The sequence below is a fragment of the Chiloscyllium plagiosum genome, chromosome 19, assembly GCF_004010195.1.
Source record: "Chiloscyllium plagiosum isolate BGI_BamShark_2017 chromosome 19, ASM401019v2, whole genome shotgun sequence".
Lineage (NCBI taxonomy): Eukaryota > Metazoa > Chordata > Chondrichthyes > Orectolobiformes > Hemiscylliidae > Chiloscyllium > Chiloscyllium plagiosum.
Window position 1 is genome coordinate 47,310,100 of NC_057728.1, and position 23,479 is coordinate 47,333,578.

Sequence of the window (23,479 nt, forward strand, 5' to 3'; positions counted from 1 at the left end):
AATCCAACTGCTCCAACATTTTCCCCTTAGTCCTCCAACTTTTCTTCAATTATCAAAGGTTCCAATGCCAGGTTCAAAACGTTCAGTGTTCTCCGCATCTGCTCCATTCATCTCTAACACTTGCAAAATTATGTGACGCACGTTGCAGTACAGTTACACATGGGAAAGTAGTTTCATAACACAATATCATCAACTTGAATTTGCATTTATATAGCAGTTTTACAATAATAAGATATCTCAAGGTACATTCTCAGGAGTATTATGAAACAAAATTTGGCACAATACCCATAGAAGGCAATATCAGGGCCAAGTATAAAAAGCCTGGTCAAAAAACATAGGCTTTAGGCAGTGTCTAAAAGGAAGAAAAAGGAAAAGAGGTGTAAATTTTTGGGGAGAGAATTTCAAAACCTTAAATTGTAAGCAGTTGCAGGCATCATCACAACTGGTGTCATGATAAACATCAGGGGCAAAGAAGCAAGAGTTAGATGATTAATCTTAAAATGTGAGCCACGGATAGTGAGTCTATACATTGTTCATTAATGGGGAGGAATAGCATGATTCTCCTCTGTTTCTAACATCTCAAATTTGCATTTTCCATTTTCTAAGTGGTTCACTGAACAGTGATCAAGTCTTGGGCCACAGGAGACAGAGGCCAACAACAGCAGCTCCCCACCTTTTCCCATAACCTGTTCAGCACAGGACAAGGATGAATCCAAGTTCATGGTTTGCAACCCTCAGCACCAAGTACTCCCTTCCAAAACTCAGAAAAGAGATTGCACAAGAATTTTCTCATCAACAATTTGAAGACAATTGTTAACTTAGCTTTTGATAATTTACACCTCAACTCTTCTACCCTCCAGTGATGTTCCCATTTAAAGCTTTTAAACAGAAAACATTTTTTAAACATCACATTATAATGAACATAGCACTACTCACAAATGAATCAGTTGTTTTGACTCCTATATAAAATGTCAAACAACTCCACCACTCCAAATTTAACCCAATTTTTAAAAAATGTTCAGCACTCATTTGGATAATAAATTCTAATGATAAAACTGAAGCAATAACACCCAGCCTTGGCTGATGCTTGTATTGATGTTTATTAAATGACAATCTATCCATTCCTTCCACTGAAAATGTCACTCCATTACCGTTCTTATTACCTAATTAGGACAGCGCTAGTTCTTAGAGTCCCTGCGTTAGCGTTCTTCAATTAAAATATCTGCTGTTCACTTTTCAATGAGTGGGATTAATTGATTTGCAACTCCCTAAATGTTAATACAAACACTGTTTAGAGTTTGACAAACAATTTATAAGGTGTACATGGAAATGTTATTCTGATCAGAGACATCATGGAACACATCAAGAATATGTTCATAAATAAACTGCCTTTCCACAAGGTACAAGCAGAATTAATGGCTTCAAGTGCCACAGATGAGCCAAAAGGTGACTGCTTAATTTTGGCACCAGGTATATTAATGACTGTTTGTGCTGGCAACGCATCACAAATATTTTCACTGAACATTTCTTTCAATCATCAATAAATAGTTTTGAATGTTTGTCCACTCATATGAACAGCTGCAAGGCTGCTGTCCAGTTCTGTACTAGCCCTTCCTCTTTTATGATGCTGAAACAGCTAACTGACAGGAATCACAATCAGTGTTCAGTAGAGGCTATGATGAGAACTTTAAGGTTAAGTATTAATAAAGAGAAGTCAATATATCCCCTTGTATCCCACAAAAATCAACACTGCAGACAAAGGCCTACTTCCATGGACCCTATCTCAATAGATCACCAGAGTCAGCCATATTGTTAGTTTTATTGTACCTGAGCACCTGCATATCCTGCTTTGTCACACGGCTTCAGGTGAAATAGGAGTTCACCATCAGAACAAATTCAGATTCAAACCTTTTCTCGTGCATGCTAACATTTCAAACTCAAATAGTTAAGTGTTTTCAGCACTTGTCTCAGGACCAAGATTCATACTTCCGCAGTTGCCCCTCAGCCTGTGCCATGTATCTCTTCTGCTCTTACCACTTAACCCCTCAGCTTTCCCAAGGGAATTTTCATTCCATTAGGAATTATGCTGCAGTGCTCTCAGGGAGAGTATTTAATAGAGCCAAGCTGCTCCAGTACAGCTACAACACTGGCATATACCTGACAATGTGGAAAATTGCCCAAGTATATCTTGTCCATAAAAAGCAGGACAGACATGCAGGCTTACACTTGAAATGTTGATTCTCCTGCTCCTCGGATGCTGCCTGACCTGCGGTGCTTTTCCAGTGCAACATTTTCGACTCTGATCTCCAGCGTCTGCAATCCTCACTTTCTCCCAGATATAACCCAGTCAATTACTGTCTCATTGGTTTACTCTTGATCAATAGTAAAGTGATGGAAAATGCCATCAACAATGCTATCAAGCAGCACTTGCTTGGCAATAACCAGCTCACTGAAGCTCAATTTAGGTTCTGCCAGGGCCACACAGCTCCTGACATCATTATAGCCTTCATGCAAACATGGACAACAAAAGTGAACTCCAGACACGAGGTGAGAGTGACAGCCCTTAACATCACGACAACATTTGACCAAGTTTGATATCACAGAGCCCTAGCTAAATTGAAATCAATTGATATCAAGGGGAAAATAACTACTGTTTAGGGTCATACCCAGCATAAAATAAGATGGTTGTCATTGTTGGAGGCCAATCACCTCAGTCTCAGGGCATTATTGCAGAATCCCTTATGATAGTCCCTCAGAAAACTTTAGCTATTTCAGCAACAACCTTCCTAACAATGTAAAGTCATAAGTGTGACCGTCCTCTGATGATTGCACAGAATTCAGAACCACTTGTGATTCTTCTGATACTGACGATGTCAATGTCCACATACAGCAAGACCTGTACAATATTCAGGCTGGGGCTGATAACAGGCAAGGCACATGCTCACCAGACAAATGCCAAGCAGTGAGCCACCTTAAGTAATCAAACATTGACATTCAATGTTGATTTCCTCCCTGATAAATATCCGGCGGATTATCATTGACCAGAAACTGAACTGGGCCAGTACTAAACAAGAGCAGGTGAGAGGCTAGGAATTCTGCGGCAAGTGATTTGGTTCCTGATTCCCCAAGACTTATCCACCATCTACAAGGCACCAGTCAGAATCCGCTTGTCTAAATGAATGCAACTCTAACAACACTCAAAAAGCTCAACACCAACCAGGGCAAGCAGTCCACCTGATCAGTTCCAAACCTACATTCACTCCGTCCAACACCAACACAACATAGTGACACCAGTGTTTTTAATTAAAAGATACACTGCAGCAACTCACAATATATCCTTCAAAAGCACCTTCCAAACCCACTACCTAGAAGGACAAGAGCAGCAGATGCAAGGCAACCAACTTTGACTAGTTCCTCTCCAACCATCCTGTCATGGACCTATTGCCAATCCTTCACTGTCACTGGATCAAAATCCTGAATCTCTCCTTCCGAACAGTACTGTGCATGCACATATACCACATAGACTGCAGCAGCTCAAGTAGGTAATTCACCACCACCTTCTCAACAACAATTAGCGATGGGTAACAAATGCTGGACTAGCCAGCAAAACCCCTATCTGATGAAAGAATGAAGCAAATGGCCTGGTAATGTGGCATTCTAGTCTCCCCACCAGTGGAGTCTATGTAGTATAAATACATGACCAGCACCCGCTAAGATACCTTGGTCAAAATCAGTGTAATGATCTTTCAAAGTGTTTTTGTTGAGAAAATTAAGGCAGCCAGTGAACATTCCAATAAACAGGAATTAACAGATTAAAATTGAATTAAAATATGCATTTGGAATTTGTAGATCTTGTTGGTTTCTGATTATGATGGAGTCTGCAAGTTATTCAATGGGTGAATATAATATGCTGAGCCCTAAGCATGTTTATCCAGATGAACATTGTCTAAGCAGCAAGAATAGCAAATTCAGCAAATAATATCCTTGAATTGATCTACCAAGTTCAATAACAAAAATCAATTACTGTTGTGTTAAATATCATGAAATTATCAAATGCGTTCTCAAGCTTTCTCAGCACTTTTGGTGTAAGGTACAGAAGAAAAATAAGTAGAAAATAGTTGAATTTTTATTTATCAGAAAAATCATAAACCACCTAATGTCACGTCAATATTTTTTTTTAAATGAGACAAAAAGTGAGGTAAGGGAGAAGAAAAGACAAGGAGAGATAATTTACAAGCACTGTGATGGATGATACGTCAAAGAGTTTTTATTTTACTGTAAATTGGAACTGACTATTTTCAAGGGAAGGCATTATTCTTTAGGAGTTTATTAAAATATGTGTGCACTTATTAAGGCTAATACATCTGGAAATCCAAATATAGCCCCACTTGTCAGCACACAACATTAACAAGCAAATGGTACCTCAGTACTCTTAGCAGGATGTCAGTGCATTTATAATGCTTTTTATTATCCAACATCTGAGAGCAAGATTGACAAATGAATGCCACTTAGTGCAAAAAGCCAGTGAATTTTACACCCTGGGTGCACAGTTGAGAGGCACCAAAAAGACTTGGCCTCTACATAAAATAAAATAACCTTCAGTGATAGGAAGAAGCATCATTTTTGGATTCAGAAACTAGTGGATGAGACAGGCCAGTACCTCACAAGAGAATGCTATTGTTCTGATTGGACAAGGGAGCAGCCAATATTCCAGGTCTCTTCTACAGCTGCTTGCTATCGACCTGGTTCTCAACATGTATTCTGGCACAAGCTGAGAGTTCGGGGTTCTTGTCAGATGTGTTAATTTTTTTAACCAATTCTAAGTGGGACTATAAAGTAGGATGCATGAAGCAAAGTGGTTCACTGCACCAGAGAAAGATCGAACAGCTCAACCTACAGACAGAATAATGTCTAATGTGGGCATAAAGGCATAGCAACTGCTAGCTGAGTTTTCAAATGATTACCCTCCACTCTCTATGAATATAGTGTGGTAACAACTCAGAGGACAATCAAGAGAAATTGAACTGGAGAGAGAACATGCTGGAAACACTCTGCAAGTCAGGCAGCATGTGTGGATAGAAACAGTATTGATGTTTCAGACTGGCATCTTTTCAGGAGTATTATTGAAGGTCATTGCGCTGAAATATCAATGATGCTTTTCTATTCACTAGAGGACTCGATATGCTAAGTATAGAGTCAAAGCCCAGTTAATGTATCAGTATAACTTTAGTGGATATGCTCATTTCATAACTGTATCATAACATGACGATCTAAGATGTAAGGGTCTCAAACACCATCTTAAGGTGGCTCATTTGAAACATGACACGCTGATGAAAACATGCTACTCTTTGTAACAAGTAACTTGATATTAGCTCAGACACGGAAATGCCTATGAGTGCAATATTTATTTTTATTAGTAAGCCGTACTAAACATTGTTTGGATCTTTCAATTCCATGCGGCCATGTTCAATTTCTTATGTTACGAAGGATAACATAAACAGTGCCACATCAGGTAAAGATATGCTACTGCAGGCAAATACACATTAAATACTTCCAGCATTTTCTGTTTGGACTTCACATTTATAGCCTTTGCATTCTTTTGCGGGTGAGAGAAACTCTCTTTGTTGTATTAAGGAAGTCAGGAAAATTATAGACAGCAGTTCAGCTGTTTTACAAGTAGAAAATTGGTGTAAATGATACTAATTTCACATACTAACATATGAGAGCAATCAACCCAGTGTTGGATTGTCCTATTTGTCAAGTTTTCTACACAGTTCAAGCCCATACATATCCTAAGAAGGGCCTAACTCTGGCTTTAGAATCTTACAGGAAATTAGCTGTCCTTAAGCTGTTCCACTCAGCTTTCCTACACATGCCATGTGACTGCCACCAAATCTGTGACTCTTTTTTTAAAAAAGTTGAGTGTGGAGTTAGCAGGAACAGGAAAGTTGCATCACGAACCACAGCATTTCCAAGGGTCACTGTTACCCTGGCTCCCTTCCTGAACTCATTTTTAACCCTGCTACCAACACAACAAACCACCCAACAAGCGTCTTATAAAATGGTGACCCCACAATAGATGACTGAAGCTCACCCAAATAATGTTAGTATCAGCCCCAAGGATCAACTGTTGGTCAGACTCACCCATCTTGCGATCTGTGCACAGCACCCATTTCAGACACAGTATGATGTCCAGTTATAGAGTTATAGAAATGTACAGCACGAAAATCGACCTTTGGTCCAACTTGTCCACACTAATCAGATATCCTAAATTAATCTAGTCCCATTTGCTAGCAGTTGGCTCATATCCCTTGAAACCCTTCCTATTCATGTACCCATCCACATGCCTTTTAAATGTTGTAATTGCACCAGCCTTCACCACCTCCTCTGGCAATGTATTGTGTGCAACCACCCTCTGTATGAAAAGGTCGCCCTCCAGGTCCCTTTTAAAACTTCCCCCTTTCACCTTAGACCTATGCCCTCTAGTTTTGGATTCCCCTGCTCTGAGGAAAAGACCTTGGATATTCATCCTATCCATCCCCCTCATGGTTTTATAAATGTATTTAAGGTTACCACTCAGCCTATCCAGCCTCTCCCTATAACTCAAACCCTCCAACCCTGGCAACAAATTTGTAGATCTTTTCTGAACCCTTTCAAGTTTCACGTCATCTTTTCTATAGCAGGGATTCCAAAAGTGCCCTAAACAATGTCCTGTCTAGCTACAACATGACCACCAACTCCGATACTCAATGCACTGACCAATAAAGGCAAGCATACCAAATGCCTTCTTCACCACCTTGTTTACCTGCAACTTCACTCTCAAGGAACTATGAACCTGCATCCCAAAGTTTCTTTGCTCGACAACATTCCCCAGGACCTTACCATTAGCCTGGAGTATGGGTCCTATTGTAAGAACCAGCACAGTGATATGACAACTGAGCATCTCATACATGAGAAGTAATTGATCGAATGATTTAGCCATATGAATTTATAGATTTGGCAAAGAAGGTGAAGTTTCCTTGGCTGATGGGTAAGGGCTTTCAATAAAAAGTACAAAAGATGTACTGAACAGCCTTTATTATTTTCCTCTCTAATTCAACTTGAGTTGATTTTCTGAGGTCTCTGAAATTAAGAATCAGAGGTTTTGATAAAAGTGCACCAACATAATTAATAAAAGCCTTTTCACCTCAGTGCAGAGTCTGTGATGGACATGATGAATATGATTCCTTTGATGTTGCTGCTTTAAAAGAAGAGGTAAAGGAGTAATGTTGTATGGAAGCACTTGTAACAGCTGGGCAATGGCACACAGGCACTTGTAACAGCTGGGCAATGGCACACAGGCACAGGAGAAGGATGGTTAGATTAGATTAGATGGAATCAGACCCTTCGGCCCAACAAGTCCACACCAACCCTCCGAAAAGTAACCCACCCAGGCCCATTTACCTACCCTATATTTACCCCTGACTAATGCATCTAACACTATGGACAATTTATCATGGCCAATTCACCTGACCTGCACATCTTTGGACTGTGGGAGGAAACCAGAGCACCCGGAGGAAACCCACATAGACCAGGGAGAATGTGCAAACGCCACACAGACAGTCGCCCAAGGCAGGAATCAAACCCGGGTCCCTGGCGCTGTGAGGCAGTGCTAACCACTGAGCCACTGTGCTGCCCCTTGGTTAATGAGAGGCAGTAACTCAGCATTTTACAGCCATTGATCAGTAAAATTAACTCCCTTGCGATTTATACTTTGACTCTGATAATGGTTTCTATGAAGGAATTTTCCAGACGCGAGGTGCAAATTGTCTGCTTGAACTTCAGCATCCTCATTCTTGAAACATTCTTGAGCTGGACAATTTGCAGCAAAGGTAATGGGTTTAAAATGAACAGAATAGCAGCCACAGCAGTATTTAGAAATACAGTGTTAGGTGTTTTATTTTAAAGAATAACCAATGTGCTATTATGGTAATATCACTAGGCTAGTCATCCAGAACCCCAAGCTAATGTCTAGAGGCATGGGTTTTGAAATCCACCAGAGCAGATGGTGAAATTTGAATTTAATAAAATCTGGAATTCAAACCAGTTAATGACAACCATGTAATCATTGTTCATTGTCATAAAAATCCACCTAGTTTCCCCCTACGTCGATCCTTACTTGGTCTGGCCTACCTGTGACTCCAGGCTCACAGCAATGTGGATTACACTCAATTGGCCCCTAAAATGGTGCAGCAAGCCACTGTTTGAAAACCACTGCATAGTCTAAAGAAAGGAATGAAGCTAAACAAACCACCTGCCTTTGAGCTAGGCACCAGAAATAACAATGGCAGACCCAACCCTGTCAAGTCATCCTTACAACCATCTGGAGGGCTATTGCCAGAAGTGGAGAGTTGTACCAAGGACTAATAAACTAAGAGCTCAACATCAACATAGTCCTGGAATCATATCTTAAATACAACATCTCCACCCCATCACTAGCCGGTCCCTTCAGCAGGACAGGCCCAACAGTGGTGGTGGTACAGTGGTATAGTCAGGAGGGAGCTGCCCCAGTGTCTCTGGACTCCAAGAACTCTCATCTTACCAAATCAAACACCACAATGAAACTTGTCCTGCTGATCCCCACTTCCCCTACATCCCACCGACATCACTTCTCCACAATATTGAAAACTACTTGGAGGAAGCACTGAGGAAAAGTAGGCTAGTTGGGCAACTTCAATGTCCATCACTAAGATTGGCTCAGGAGAACCACTACTGACTAAGCTGACCAAGTCCTAAAGAGCACTCCTGCTAGAATGGACTTGCAACAGGTGGGAGGGGGGAGGCAACAAGAGAGAATAACTTACTTGATGTCATCTTCATTAATTTATCTATTACAGATGCAACTGTCCATGACTGTATCAAAAGGAGTAACCACTGCACAGTCCTGTGGAGACAAAGTCCTAACTTCATCTTGAATGACAGTATTAAATGGGAACAGATCTAGTAAATCAAAGCTGTACACAGTCATGTCATTCAGAGCCATCAGCAGCACAGAAATGTATTCAATCACAATCTGAAACCTCATTACCTAATGTAACCTCATTTGACAATTTCTGTCAGATGATTTTGCTGGTTCAATGAAAAGTGCAGGATGGCACACCAGGAGCAGCACTTGTTGTCTGACAGGTGGACTTGACAACGGGAAGGAGAACCTATCCTCTGAATGACTGGAGGCTCTCAGTGAGCAGGACTACCACCTGGAGTCTGAGGTCCTAGAAAAGGCTTGTGCTGTCCAATTTAATGCTTTAATTTGCAGGGAGCTGGGAAGTCTATCCATGCACCTTCCCATCAGGTCACTACTGAGATCATATAGAGTCATAGGGATGTACAGCATGAAAACAGATGCTTCAGTCCAACTCATCCATGATGACCAGAAATCCCAACCCAATCTAGTCCCACCTGCCAGCACTTGCCCCAATCTCTCTAAACCCTTCCTATTCATATACCCATCCAGATGCTTTTGAAATGTTGCAATTGTACCAGCCTCCACCACTTCCTCTGGCAGCTCATTCCATACATATACCACCGTCTGCGTCAAAAAGTTGCCCCTGAGGTCTCTTTTATATCTTTCCCCTCTCACCCTAAAGTTATATCCTCTAGTTCTGGACTCCCCCACCCCAGGGAAAATATTTTGTCTATTTATCCTATCCATGCCCCTCATGATGTTATAAACCTCTATAAGGTCACCCCTCAGCCTCCAATGCTTCAGGGAAAACAGCCCTGCCTATTCAACCTCTTCCCTATAGCTCAAATCCTCCAACACTGGCAACATCCTTGTAAATCTTTTCTGAACCCTTTCAGGTTTCACAAAATCTTTCCAATAGGAAGGAGACCAAAATTGCAAGTAATATTCCAAAGCTGGTCTAACCAATGTCCTGTACAGCTGCAACATGACCTCCCAACTCCTGTACTCAATATTCTGACCAATAAAGGAAAGCATACCAAACACCTTCTTCACTATCCTATCTGCCTATGACTCCATTTTCAAGAAGCTATGAATCTGCACTCCAAGGTCTCTTTGTTCAGCAACACTCCCTAGGACATCTGGTACTCTGTGAACAATACTGGTCAGCTTATTTAAGGAACAATGCAAATGCATTGATTGCAGTTCGGAGAAGGTTTATCAAACTAATATCTGGAAATAGTTAAGTTGTCTTATGAAGAAAGGTCAGACAGACTAGGCTTACAACCTGTTAGAGTTTAGAAGTGTAATAAATGACTTGACTGAAACATATAAATGTCCTCTGGGCTTTCCTGTGGAAAGGATATTTCCTCTTCTCTACAACTAGTGGTCACTACTCAAAAGTAAATCAGAGATGAGGCGATTTTCTTTCTCTCAGAGGGTCATGAGTCATTGGAACTCTCTTCCTAAAAAGGGCAGTGGAAGTAGAGTCTAATAGTTTTTGGGCAGAAGTAGACAGAATCTTGGTAAGCAAGGAGATCAAGGTTACTGGGATAATCAGGAATGTGGATTTGAGGTTACTATCAGATCAGCCATGTGGAGGAGATCTGAAGGGCTGAATGGCCTACTCCTGCTCTGTGTTTGTCTCTTTGTATATTAGATGCACCTCTCCCCCACCCCGACATCAAACAAGTACTGTCAGTTCCGTGAAGTTCTCTTAAAGAAGTTAAAGTATCAACTGAGACATGAGTTGGAAAGGAAAGGACAGTCCATTGACAGTACATTGTGTGATCACATTGTTATATCATCACGCTGATCTGCAGCTACCTATTTAATTTCTGGAGGAAAAGAAGATGACATGTTAGAGCTAATTCTGTCGGTGACCCAGCAGCAAATATAGTTCCTATTGTAAGATGTCTTGTACTTTAACAGCAAGTTGTTCTTGGTTGTTCGCACATTTGCCTTATCAAGGACTGAGGTGATCTCTTTGTGACCTCTTTCATATTGAGCAAAAAGCTTAAGTCAAACTGAAACCCACTAACTCCTTATGGAACTATCATTTAACACACTGTAGGGAATCTAATCTAATCTTTAGTCAACTCTGAGTGTTATACATTCTTTGGTGAATTAATACATACTGTGTTAATCTATAATAATGCAACTTGTTATCTGCCCATGCAAATTGATATATTTCCCTCAAATCAATAGTGTGAGGAAAAACACTTTGGATGAGGCTACAATGGATAGCTTAGTTTAAAAGACACCTTAATTTAGTGAACAGTCATGCTTATATTTCTCATAGCTCTGGAGCTGTAGAATATTTTTAATTATTAATGAATTAATAAAAATGCAATCAAGAGAGACTGTGTTAACACCATGTGCTCTCGGGTTCATCAATTTGCTTTGAAAGTACGGTTTTCCCGAGAGGGTAATTCAACCTACAGCAGGAATACTATTTAAAATGTAAACAAGCCAGCATAAAATATCCCACGGAGCCCACAGATTACACCGCAGCTTGGAACCAGGTCTCCTGAACTCACAAGAGCATGAAGCACTCAAGAGTATCATTAATCTGCACCATGAGAATAATAATCAACACTGCTTTGTGGGATTGCCAAATCATAATGCAGGGAATAAAATAAAAACAAGTGCAGTAATGTACGAGCCCCTCGAGTTACTGAGACAATACAGATTCACAGTTAAAAGAGATGATCAAAGTGCAATGCACTGTCATCAGTAATGAAACAGAGCTATTTCTAAGCAACGTTTATTTTATTCATAGAACAATGAAGGCGTATTTGAGAATAAATTATTATCTGTTTACTGATCTCCTATGATGTTGCACCTGGTAAATCTGGGAGTATGATCACTCTCTTAAAAGTCTCTGATGGCTTTGTGTTGCCATTTGTTTCACCTTTCCACTTTCCTATCTATCATTCCATTCTCTTGGGCTGCTCTCCCCACATATATTCTCCCTTGTCTCATTTTTGGGGATTTGGTATAACATGATAAAGCAGAGAAAAGAGCCACCAGCGCAGTAGGCTGCCTTTGGGATAAACCTATGCTCCAAATTCGGGAACTCCGACCACAATGCTGTGTTTCTACTCCCAGCTTACAGGCAAAAGCTCAAGCAGGAGACCCCCTCGTGGATACAGGTCCAGTGCTGGTCGGAGGAGGCAGAGGATCTACTCCAGTACTGTCTGGAATCGGCTGATTGGGCCATGTTCAAACAGTCTGCAGGTACCTTGGACGAGTACACCACCACCGTCACAGACTTTATCAGCAAGTGTGTGGAGGAGTGCATACCGAGGAAGTCAATCTGGGTGTTCCCCAACAGGAAACTGTGGATGAATCAGGACATACAGAACCTTCTAAAAACCAGGCGTGAGGCCTTCAGATCAGGAGACCCACTCAAATGTAAGGAATCCAAGTATGATCTTCACAGAGCCATTAAGACAGCCAAGGACCAATACCGATCCAAACTAGAGACCCAGACAGACAGACAGCCAGCAACGATGGCAAGGACGGAATGACAAGACAGGTTCTAAAAAGAGACAGTGCAAGATAGCAGGTGATGACACATTCCTCCCAGATTGTCTCAATGCCTTCTACACTTGCTTTGAGCAGAATTTCGGCGGAGAGGTAACACTCAATACGAGAGCCCCCCAAGGGTGCATACTCAGCCCCTACTGTGCTCACTGTATACACATGACTGCGTCGCCAAATACCAGACTAATGCCATTTACAAGTTCGCTGATGACACCACTATATTCTGGATTAGTGGTGCTGGAAGAGCACAGCAGTTCAGGCAGCAACCAAGGAGCTTCGAAATCAACGTTTCGGGCAAAAACCTATGAAGGGCTTTCGCCCGACACGTCGATTTCGAAGCTCCTTGGATGCTGCCTGAACTGCTGTGCTCTTCCAGCACCACTAATCCAGAATCTGGTTTCCAGCATCGGCAGTCATTGTTTTTACCACCTTGATGACACCACTCTTGTCTGTCGAATATCAGATGGCAATGAAACAGACTACAGAGGGGAGGTGAAAGACCTGGAAGAATGGCGCACTGAGAACAACCTAGCTCTCAACGTAGGCAAAACCAAGGAACTCATTATTGACTTTTGGCAGGATGTTACTCATGTCCCCCTACACATTAACAGCACAGAGGTGGAACGAGTGGAGAATGTCAAGCTCCTGGGAGTGGTCATCCACAGCAAGCTTTCTTGGACTCTTCATGTGGACGCACTTGTTACAAAGGCCCAACAATGCCTCTTCTTCCTCAGGCAGCTGAGGAAATTTGATATGACAGCAAATACCCTTGCCAACTTTAATAGGTGTGTCATCGAGAGCATTCTGTCTGGATGTATCACTCCCTGGTATGGCAACTGTACCATTCAAGATCGGAGACGGTTACAGAGAGCGGTGAACTCAGCCTGGACAATGACAAAGGCCAACTTCCCAGCTACAGAATCCATCTACCAGACCCGCTGTCAAGGAAAGGCCGCCAGCATTCTCAAAGATCTATCCCACCCTGGCAATGTTTTTCTACAACCTCTACCATTGGGGAGAAGGTACAGAAGCCTGAACACACACACCAGCCGGTTTCGAAATAGTTTCTACCCTCCTGTTGTTAAAATACTGAATGGATTCACAAACTCTTAACATTCGTCTGTACCTGTGTTTTTGTTTTTGCCGCTGCTTACCTATTATTTATTTATCTACGCTGCTTAACTCTGTGATCTGCCTGTATTGTTCGCAAGACAAAGCTTTTCACTGTGTCTCGGTACACGTGACAATAAATTCAATTCAATTCGAATGCGGTTGCTGTTAACCTCACCCCTCTCTCCCTTCATGTCCTTTTCACTTTCCCAACATCTCTCTCCTAAATTCCCCTCACCAACCATTATTCACCTATTCCCCCAACCCCCCACCCCTAACATTGTCCCACTCTACCGACTGTACTAAAGCCTGGCTCAACAGTAATGCCTCAAGTGACAGAGTGTAATATAAGCCCGAGCTTTTGGGAGAGGCAAAGATCTTTAAGCAAAGATCTGAAGACATCAAAATACAAAAGACTGTTTAAGGAGTGAATATTATGAGTGAACTTGATCATGTATTGCTGAATGTCTAAGTTTTAAATTTCTTATAAGATTTTGTTTAAACACTTACTATGAATATTAGAAATTTCATTTTTTAAGCACACTTTCAATGAGCTTGAAAACAACATTCTATTAACATTTTCAGAAGCTTGTTGAAGCCAAACAAGCAGATCGAACAAAAATCTGAATCTCATTACAAATTGAGAGAAGAATTAAGAACTAGGCGAAAGTGAGGACTGCAGATGCTAGAGATTAGAGTCGAGAGTGTGATGCTGGAAACGCACAGCAGGTCAGGCTGCATCTGATGAGCAGGAGAATCAATGTTTTATGTAAAAGCCCTTCATCAGGAAGAATTAAGAACTCTTCACTTTTCATTTAATTTTTACAAGTTTAATCTGAATTTCTTTTTAAGCTTAAGGATTTGTCACAGAGTTAAACATGAGTTAAAGGGACAGACATTTTGCTGCACCTGTTACCTCAAATTGATTCACATAATTTGCCTGCTAAAACAGGTCGATTGAAAATATTAAAAGCGTCTGCATCTCTGAATTCATCAAACAAAAATAGCAAAAAGTACATCCTCAGACCCAAACTTTACTACCTGCTCCAATATAATCATGAAAATATTACTTCAATTGGTTTGACTGTGTCTTCATTTTCAACATATCCCCCTTGCTTTGTTAGCACCATATTATTTTAATATTGCTACATAATAAATAGGAAAGTGAGAAATCTGAGCAAGAAAATCTCTACTGACACACTTGTTGTTCCATCCCAGCCACAGTCAGAAGTCACACGACACCAAGTTATAGTCCAAATTTATTTGAAATCACAAGCTTTCAGAGCGCTGCTCCTCTGTCAGGTGAAATCACTAAACCTGTTTAACTATAACCTGACATCATGTGACTTCTGACTTTGTCCACTCCAGTCCAAAATCAGCTCTTGCACATCATGGATACCAGCCACAGATGAGGTTATGAGCGGACTTGGGCAAACATTGAATTGATGGAAACTGGCCATTTTAAGTGCCCAAAAACTGAACATCATGGGGTAAAAAGACATAATTTTAAGTTAGAACTTTATGTCAATTTATTCTTGATCAAAACTTCTTCTATCACATTGTCTTTGTCCTAAGGTTCTTCTGGTTCTAGATAACCTTGGCAGCAAAATCTCACTCAAATTAATTTCCCTTTGTTAAGAACAGAAAATATTCATCTCACCAATCTAGGCCAGATTGAATGGATTGAAAACGTACATATGCTAACGTTACAGCTATAAGTTACTCTTGGTTAACTAATAAAATGCATATCATGTGACAAAAATATTAGTTTTGAGTGAGTATCTTAATTAGCTCCAATTTGTTAACTTGCCCAGAAGATTTCAGTTAATATTTCGTATCAAGGCATATGGTGGAATGTTATTGATACCTATGATCCAACAACAAACTTCAACACTCTTTCACCAACAGATAAATGTCCAACACCTAAATCAAAGAATGGAAAAACGACTTCCGAGAAACATTCTCTAATAATGAGTGCAATGAACAGGAACCTCTTACCTACCTAGCCGTTGTCACCACTTTTCGGTTCCACTATTTAAAGGCTCCCCCGTCTGTCCTATTCACTCAGAAAGCATTCACTGCCGTGCACGCACTGCCGTTACCCTGGTTCTTTAAAACGCAACTTAATGTACTTCTGAATATTTAATTGCTTACCCAACAGACTTATGGAGCTGATCTCCATTCACCTTCAAACCTGTCTAATTAGAGCCAGAAAAAGATGGTATGCTTTCGGAATTCTGACCCCGACCTAACTTTGAGGGGTTTTAATTCCCCAGGCACATGCAAAACAGCTCCTCTGTGCCTGGGAAGCTCCCCCAATATCTATTCCTATTTAGGAGTTTGTAACACATACAGAAACCTGGAAGTCTGTTCTTGAAATTTCTTCATCATTCAGTGCAAAACATTGGTACAGATGCACATAACTGTTGAGTTTTCTTTCAGCAAGCATTTTTTTCATATTTGTAGCAGTCAATATTAATGACTGACTTTACTGTTCCATGTTTTATCACACCATTGAAAATTGGCTCTGATTTTGGTCTATTCACACATTCACACTTTGCCAGCCAGTATGATGGAATCCGTGATACAGATTGTTCTGACTTGTTCCAGGAACTGTGTACAGCAGAAGTACCCAAACAGATGACAATGTAGTGAACTTTCCTACACAATGACCTCGCAATTATGTTCCAAAGATGCCACTTCCCAAACTAGTAATCAAATTAAACAAGAGGAATAAAAGGCAGAGGAAATAACTGGGGCCCTGACAGATATCCTTGTAGCATCTGTAAACACAGGTGAGGTGCCAGAGGACTGGAAAGTTGCTAATGTTGTCCCATGTTCAAGAAGGGTAGTAGGGATATTCCAGGTAATTACAGACCAGTAAGCCTGACGTCAGTGGTGGGAAAGTTGCTGGAGAAGGTACTGAGGGATATGGTCAATCTATATTTGGAAGTAAATGGGGTTATCAGTGATAGGCAACGTGGTTTTGTGCAGGGGAGATCGTGCCTTACCAACTTAATAGCGCTCTTTGAGGAAATGACCAAGTTGATAGATGAAGGAAGGGCTATTGATGTCATATACATGGGCTTTAGTAAGGCATTTGATACGATTCCCCACGGTAAACTAATAGAGAAAGTGAAGTCACATGGTGTGCAAGGTGTTCTAGCTAGTTGGATAAAGAACTAGTTCAGCAACAGGAGACAGAAGGCAGTAGTTGAAGGGAGTTTCTTGAAATGGAGAAAGGTGACCAGTGGTGTTCCACAGGGATCAGTGCTAAAGCCACTGTTGTTTGTGATATACATAAATGATCTGGAAGAGGGCATTGATGGTATGTTCAGTAAGTTTGCAGATGACACGAAGATTGGTGGAGTAGCAGAAAGCGTAGGCGACTGTCAAAGAATACAAGAGAATATAGATAGACTGGAGAGTTGGGAGATGGAGTTCCATCTGAGCAAATGTGAGGTGATGCATTTTGGAAGGTCTAATTCACGAGCGAACTATACTGTAAACAGAAGAGCCTTGGGTAAAGTTGATGAGCAGAGAGATCTGGGAGGTCAGGTCCATTGTACCCTGAAGGTGGCTGCATAGAGCGGTCAAGAAGGCATATGGCATGCTTGCCTTCATCGGACAGGGTATTGAGTATAAGAGCTGGAAAGTCATGTCAAAATTATACAAGACTTTGGTTTGGCCATGTTTAGAATACTGTGTACAGTTCTGGTCACCACACTACCAAAAGGATGTGAACACTTTGGAGAGGGTGCAGAGAAGGTTTACGAGGATGTTGTCTGGTATGGAAGGTGCTAGCTATGAAGAGAGGTTGAGTAGTTTAGGATTGTTTTCATTAGAAAAAAGGAGGTGTGGGGGGTGCTGCTGATTGAGGTTTACAAAATCATGAAGGGTATGGACAGGGTGAATAGAAAAAGCTTTTTCCCAGGGTGAGGGATTTAATAATGAGAGGAGAAGAGTTTAAGGGGGATACACATGAAAGTACTTTACACAGAGGGTGATAGGTGCCTGGAACGCACTGCCAGCAAAGGTAGTAGAGGCAGGCACGGTAGATTCATTTAAGGTGGGTCTGGGCAGATGCATGAGTAGGTGGGGAGCACAAGGATACAGATGCTTAGGAATTGGGCAATAGGATTAGACAGTGGATTTGGATCGGCTCTGGCTTGGAGGGCTGAAGGGCCTGTTCCTGAGCTGTAAATTTTCTTAATTCTTTGTTCCAAAAGCAAAATACTGCAGACGTTGTAAATCTGAAACAGACACAGAAATTCAGCAGGGATGGCAACATCTTTGCAGAGAGAAACAAAGTTAACGCTTCGAGTTATGGTATCGAGTGCTGAAAAATAGTGATATCAGACTCAAAATGTTAACTCTGTTTTTCTCTCTTCTCAGATGCTGTCAGACTGCTGAGTTTCTCCAGCATTTTCAATACTGTAAACAAATGGATCAGAGTTACGTTCGTTACGAGGAATGGTAAATAAAACAAGAGTGCGTATCTATTTGTAATAGATAATCATATGCATCAATATTCAAATCTTCATCCAGCTTTTATCACTCTAACACCGCTGCACAATGTCACTTACAGTCAGAGCCAGGCTCATACAGCACGGAAAACAGACCTTTCAGTTGGACCAATTCATGCCAATCAGAATCTCAATCTAAATTAGTCCCATCTCTCTGCGCTTGGCTCACATTCCTCCAAATATTTTTCATCCATGTATGTAGCGTAATGTCTTTTAATATTGTAACTGTACCCACAACAACTACATCCTCTGGAAATTCATTCCACACTCAAACCACACTCTGTGTTAAAAAAAGATTTGCCCCTGATGTCTCTTTTAAATCTTTCTCCTCTCACCTTAAAAATATGTCACCAGCCTTGAAATCCACCACTCTAGAGACGACACCTTCCATTCACCTTATTTATATCCCACATGGTTTTATAAATCTCTATAAGGTCACCCTCAACCTCCTACGCTCCAGTGAAACAAGTCTAGCCTATCCAACCACTCCTTATAACTCAAATCCTCCATTCTCAGTAACATCCTGGTAAATCTCTTCTGAACCCTCCCTTGTTTAATATTCTTCTTATAATATCATTTGCAAATGATGTGTGTGGTTGACACCTCCAGAGCATGTATCAGGTGATTAGTTTATTCCCTGACAGAATTTAAGAATCCATAGATCGTTAGCCTCGTTTCTGATGTTAGTTCTGTCACTGGGCTTGTTGGCCCAGTCAGGCTTCGCTCATAACACTAACTGTTTAACAACAAGCCTGACTGCACACAACTGAAACCTCTCATGAGCTGAAGTACATGGAGAAGCTTCACCTCCAACAGTAAGTAACTTTAGTTATGAAAGTACAAGGTAAGTGAAGATGTTACAGGAAGGCGTCTACCTTGCTAGTTACATGCCTTACCTATAATGTCAGCTTTGTCAATACACTTGTTTCTTGTTTTTGCCAAAAGCAATGGCCTCCATGGTAGTAACTACCGTGGGCTGGGGTGCTCATGAGTATACTTTACTTGTTGATTTATGCAAAACATCGTGAAGGATGAGAAAGTCAAAAAGAATGTAACAGGAAATTTTAACCCACGGTTGGAAAACAGAATTACTGCCTCCATCCCAACCAAATTCTCCACCCGTCCTTCGAAAAGGCTGGGTGTTATTTTGTTACATTGTTTGTAAAAGGTAGGAACTGATGGTTTTGAGAATGTGCATTCAGGGTGCCATTGTTTAATGTCAGACCACAGCCAGCTGCCGCAAACAAAGTCCACCAGGTACATACACAGAACAGCAAGAAATCCACTCAGTGAAGCTCTCACACGTTGTCTCAAACAATGTGACTACTTTAGGCTTCTGGGAATTACATGACAGAACAAGGGACTTTAAATTCCAAGTTTCTTCTTTGGCTGCAAGGCACATTGGAACATTCTGCGATCATGAAAGGTGCTACATAAACACAATTTTTATTCCAGGTGACTTCCCTCTGTTTCACAAGTCTGAGTTACTTAGTTCTTGTCTCTTCAACTTTTGTCTTTTCTTGACTTCATTGCTCACCATCTCCTACTTTGTATTTCCTGCTCTCTTTTGTTTTGATATATTTCTCACTCTCTTCCTTCACTCCTCACTTTTCTTCACATCCTCCTCCATTTCTCAGACTCTCACTTAACTTTGTGGAATCTTTTTCAATTCTTCCTTTTCTCCTGCACCTCTCCACTTCCCATTTTCCTTTACTTCTCTCTCCCCCTTTCTCATTCCTTCATCTCTCAGCATTTTTTCCCACACCCTCTTGCTCTGAGGCCTTCTGTATACCTACAGCAAAAACTGAAGTTTGAAAAGGCTTAACATTGTACAAAAGATATAATTATTTAAAATCTCCACTGCAGAACTAAATGAATATCCCATGCATAACTAACATCAGAAGTGAGGCTAACGCTCTATGGATTCTTAAATTCTGTCAGGGAATAAATTAATCACAGGATCCCTACAGTGCTGAAATAGGCAGTTCAGCCCATCAAGTCTACACTGACCCTCCAAAGAGCATCCCACCCAGACACAGACCCCTACCATAACCTCACATTTCCCATGGTTAATCCATCTAACCTACAAACCGGTGGACACCACCAGAGCAATTTAGCATTGGCAAATCCACCTAACCTACACACCTTTGGACTACAAAAGGAAACTGGAGTACCCAGAGTTAAGGGTGAGCATGCAAACTCCACGCAGTCAAAACCAGACCACTGGCACAGCTCCATTCTCCTATTAAAATAACACTACTCCGAGCACTTGAAAAGACCACGGGCTTGTACATTATTACAATGACACAATGTATAAGTGCTATTCCAATGTTTGTGTGACACAATTGTACATTTCAGTCAGATTACATCACTACAGATTACAAATGACATGGAAGCTTTTACCGAAGACAGCCTTTTAAGAGATCCAGAGCATATTCAACTGACTAGTGTTATAATTGAAGAAATGTAGTTATGTAACATACCTAATTTTGGCAGAGAGTAGCTGACATTAAAGTAATCTTCATAAAATTCCAGCAGCCGCTTTGTTATATTCAAAGCATAGTCTCCAGATCCTCTTTGAATAGCATCTGGCCTGGCATACAGTCTCACCTTCACAGAAGAACAATAATTAGTCAAGGTAGTCGGAATCAATCATACTGAAAGAATATTGAACAAAATGATAATCCACATAAAACTGTTCCTTATCCATCCATGCATACATAGTGAAACAGACAAAGATAGAATGTTTTAGGTGAATACTTGAGATAATAAGTACAGGACATAATCACTGATTGGTATGTTTGTCCAATGTTCAGTTAACTGGTCTGGTTATCATTCAGTGTTTCAAGCTCAATTTAAAAGAGGTGATCTTAGCAGATCAGAAAAGACTGCAATCCTGTCATCCAGCATTGCACTGATCAGAACACAAACAGGAGGCATTGACACAAAATTTAAATAGGACAAGAGTGATACTGCAATTAAAAATCAGCTCTGTCAGCAATCATTATAATTCCATTTGGAACCAGTACTTTGTAGAAATGCGGATCAAAACAATCAGGTGATGGAAAGCTATTTCAGATACAAAACTAAACATTCTTGTACCCTTCACAGATAACTGAGGGTCACCTCCAGAGATCGGGAGGTACAACAATGTAGGGACAAAACAATAGTCAGGTGAATGTGTTTTTTTCTCCTGCTGAAGTCAGGGCACATTTTTTCCCCAAAAGCATTAAGGATTCTAAATGCATTCTGTGTTGCTTAACTTTAAAACTGTGAAGTATTCAGCTATACCGTTATTGCCTTGAAAAGTACAAGTGTATCCCATGAGACTGATGGATAAGTGAAAAATAGCTGATTATTTATACATCAAACAAGAGAATAAAACTGATGCTGTTACTCTGTCTTTAGTGTGTGTGGAGGTGCCAGTGTTGGACTGGGTTAGACAAGATCAAGCATCACACAACACCAAGCTATAGCCCAACAGAAGCTTTCGGAGCTCTACTCCTTCCTCAGGAGTTGTATGGAAGAGGGAAGGAACACTGACACAAAATTTATAAGCAGAAAGGTAGCTACCCTAAAACTACGCCCGAGGAAAGAACCGAACTCCAAAAGCTCATGTTTTCAAATAAACTTGTTTACTATAACATGGGCATAGAGTCATAGAGATGTACAGCAGGGAAACAGACCCTTCTGTCCAACTCGTCCATGCCGACCAGATATCCCAACCTAATCTAATCCCATTTGCCAGCATTTGGTCCATATCCTTTGAAAACCTTCCTATTTATCTACCCATCCTGATGCTTTTTAAATGTTGTAATTGTATTGGCCTCCACCACTTCCGCTGGCAGCTCATTCCATACATGCACCACCCTCATGAAAAAGTTGCCACTTAGATCCCTCTCACCCTAAATCTATGCCCTCTAGTTCTGGACTCTCCTGACCCAGGGAAAAGACCTTATCCATTTACCCTATTCATGCCCCTCATGATTTTATAAACCTCTAAGGTCATCCCTCAGCCTCCATTTCTCCAGGGAAAATAACCCCAGCTTATTCAGCCTCTCCCTGTATCTCAAACCCTCCAACCCTGGCAACATCCCAGTAAATCGTTTCTGAATCCTTTCAAATTTCATGACATCCTTCTGATAGGAGGGAGACCAGAACTGCACACAACATTCCAAAAGTGGCCTAACCAACATCCTGTACAGCTGCAACATGACCTCCCAACTCCTCTACTCGATGCTCTGACCAATAAAGGAAAGCATACCAAATGCCTTCTTCACTATCCTATCTACCTGCAACTCCACTTTCAAGGAACTATGAACCTGCACTGGTATGTCGTGCAATGTTTCACCTTATCTTTACTGCGTCACTCAACTGTTTGTTGTGTCAGAACAGGACGCATGGGAGAGAACAGCAAAATAAATAAAAAGTTGGCTAATGAACTGGCATAAAGAGAAATGATAAACCCTCACATTTTCACTGGGACAGATCAAGTGCATAATGCTTTCAAATCCTTCAATCATTACTATTTCAATATGGGTTACATTTCCAGCTCCTGCCACTTGGTATGAAGTCATATATTTCCAAACACAATCTGTTCCTCCAATCAGCCCATCTAAATAATCTCCAATTTTCAGTGAAACCGAGACGAAAAGTCTTATTTTTTGTTTTTTTCTAGATTTCCAATAAACTACCACATTGCGATATTTCCATTTTTTTTCCTCCATGGCAACCTCAAACTACCATCATAGAAAATTGAAGTATATGCTGGACCACCTATGTTTTCTGTAAGGTTGATGTCTATGCAATGATATATCCTTTCTGAAAACTTGGTTGTGGCTATGATATTTCACTAAAACTATCGCACACCAAGCAGAACTTTCCCTTGGTGTCTGTCCAAGCCCAGCTGTCATTGGACTGATGTTGGGTCTTTCTCCTGCTCAGACAGTGCAGAGAAATACCTCAGGTGTTTCTTGTACAACTCCTAGTTACTGAAAGACACAGGGAATGAAAGTAATAAAAATGTCAAGAAAAATTCCCATTTAACTCCCTGAGCATATTTTTCATTTAGAAAATTCACACATATAATTGAGTATGCTTGTTCTTTACAACTTTGTTCCATGTTTTAATCAAGCTGGTGCAATCCTCTACTTGGTTGAGAAGAATGTGACAGTAGCTTTAGAATTCCACTGGGGCATCACAGCTCATGTTTAAAAAGAATTAGATTGTTTATTCAATTACTCTGTACACTGACAAAACAGTGGGAAGCAGTTTGAAAAACCAGATAGTTTTGTGGAGGCTGCTTATTCCAGATATTGATGATGGAAATAAAATGGAAGTCATTTGATTGGGA

The 23,479-nt window shown here is 40.8% G+C and overlaps 1 protein-coding gene across 1 annotated transcript in view; it reads right to left on the minus strand.

Moving 5' to 3' along the window:
- Positions 1 to 23,479, minus strand: part of LOC122559754 (thyrotropin-releasing hormone-degrading ectoenzyme-like) — a 116,310-nt gene that overhangs the window by 70,445 nt on the left and 22,386 nt on the right. Inside the window, exon 3 of the mRNA XM_043709719.1 lies at positions 20,610 to 20,736. Coding sequence (XP_043565654.1) covers positions 20,610 to 20,736 — 127 coding nt within the window. The remainder of the gene's footprint in view (positions 1 to 20,609; positions 20,737 to 23,479) is intronic.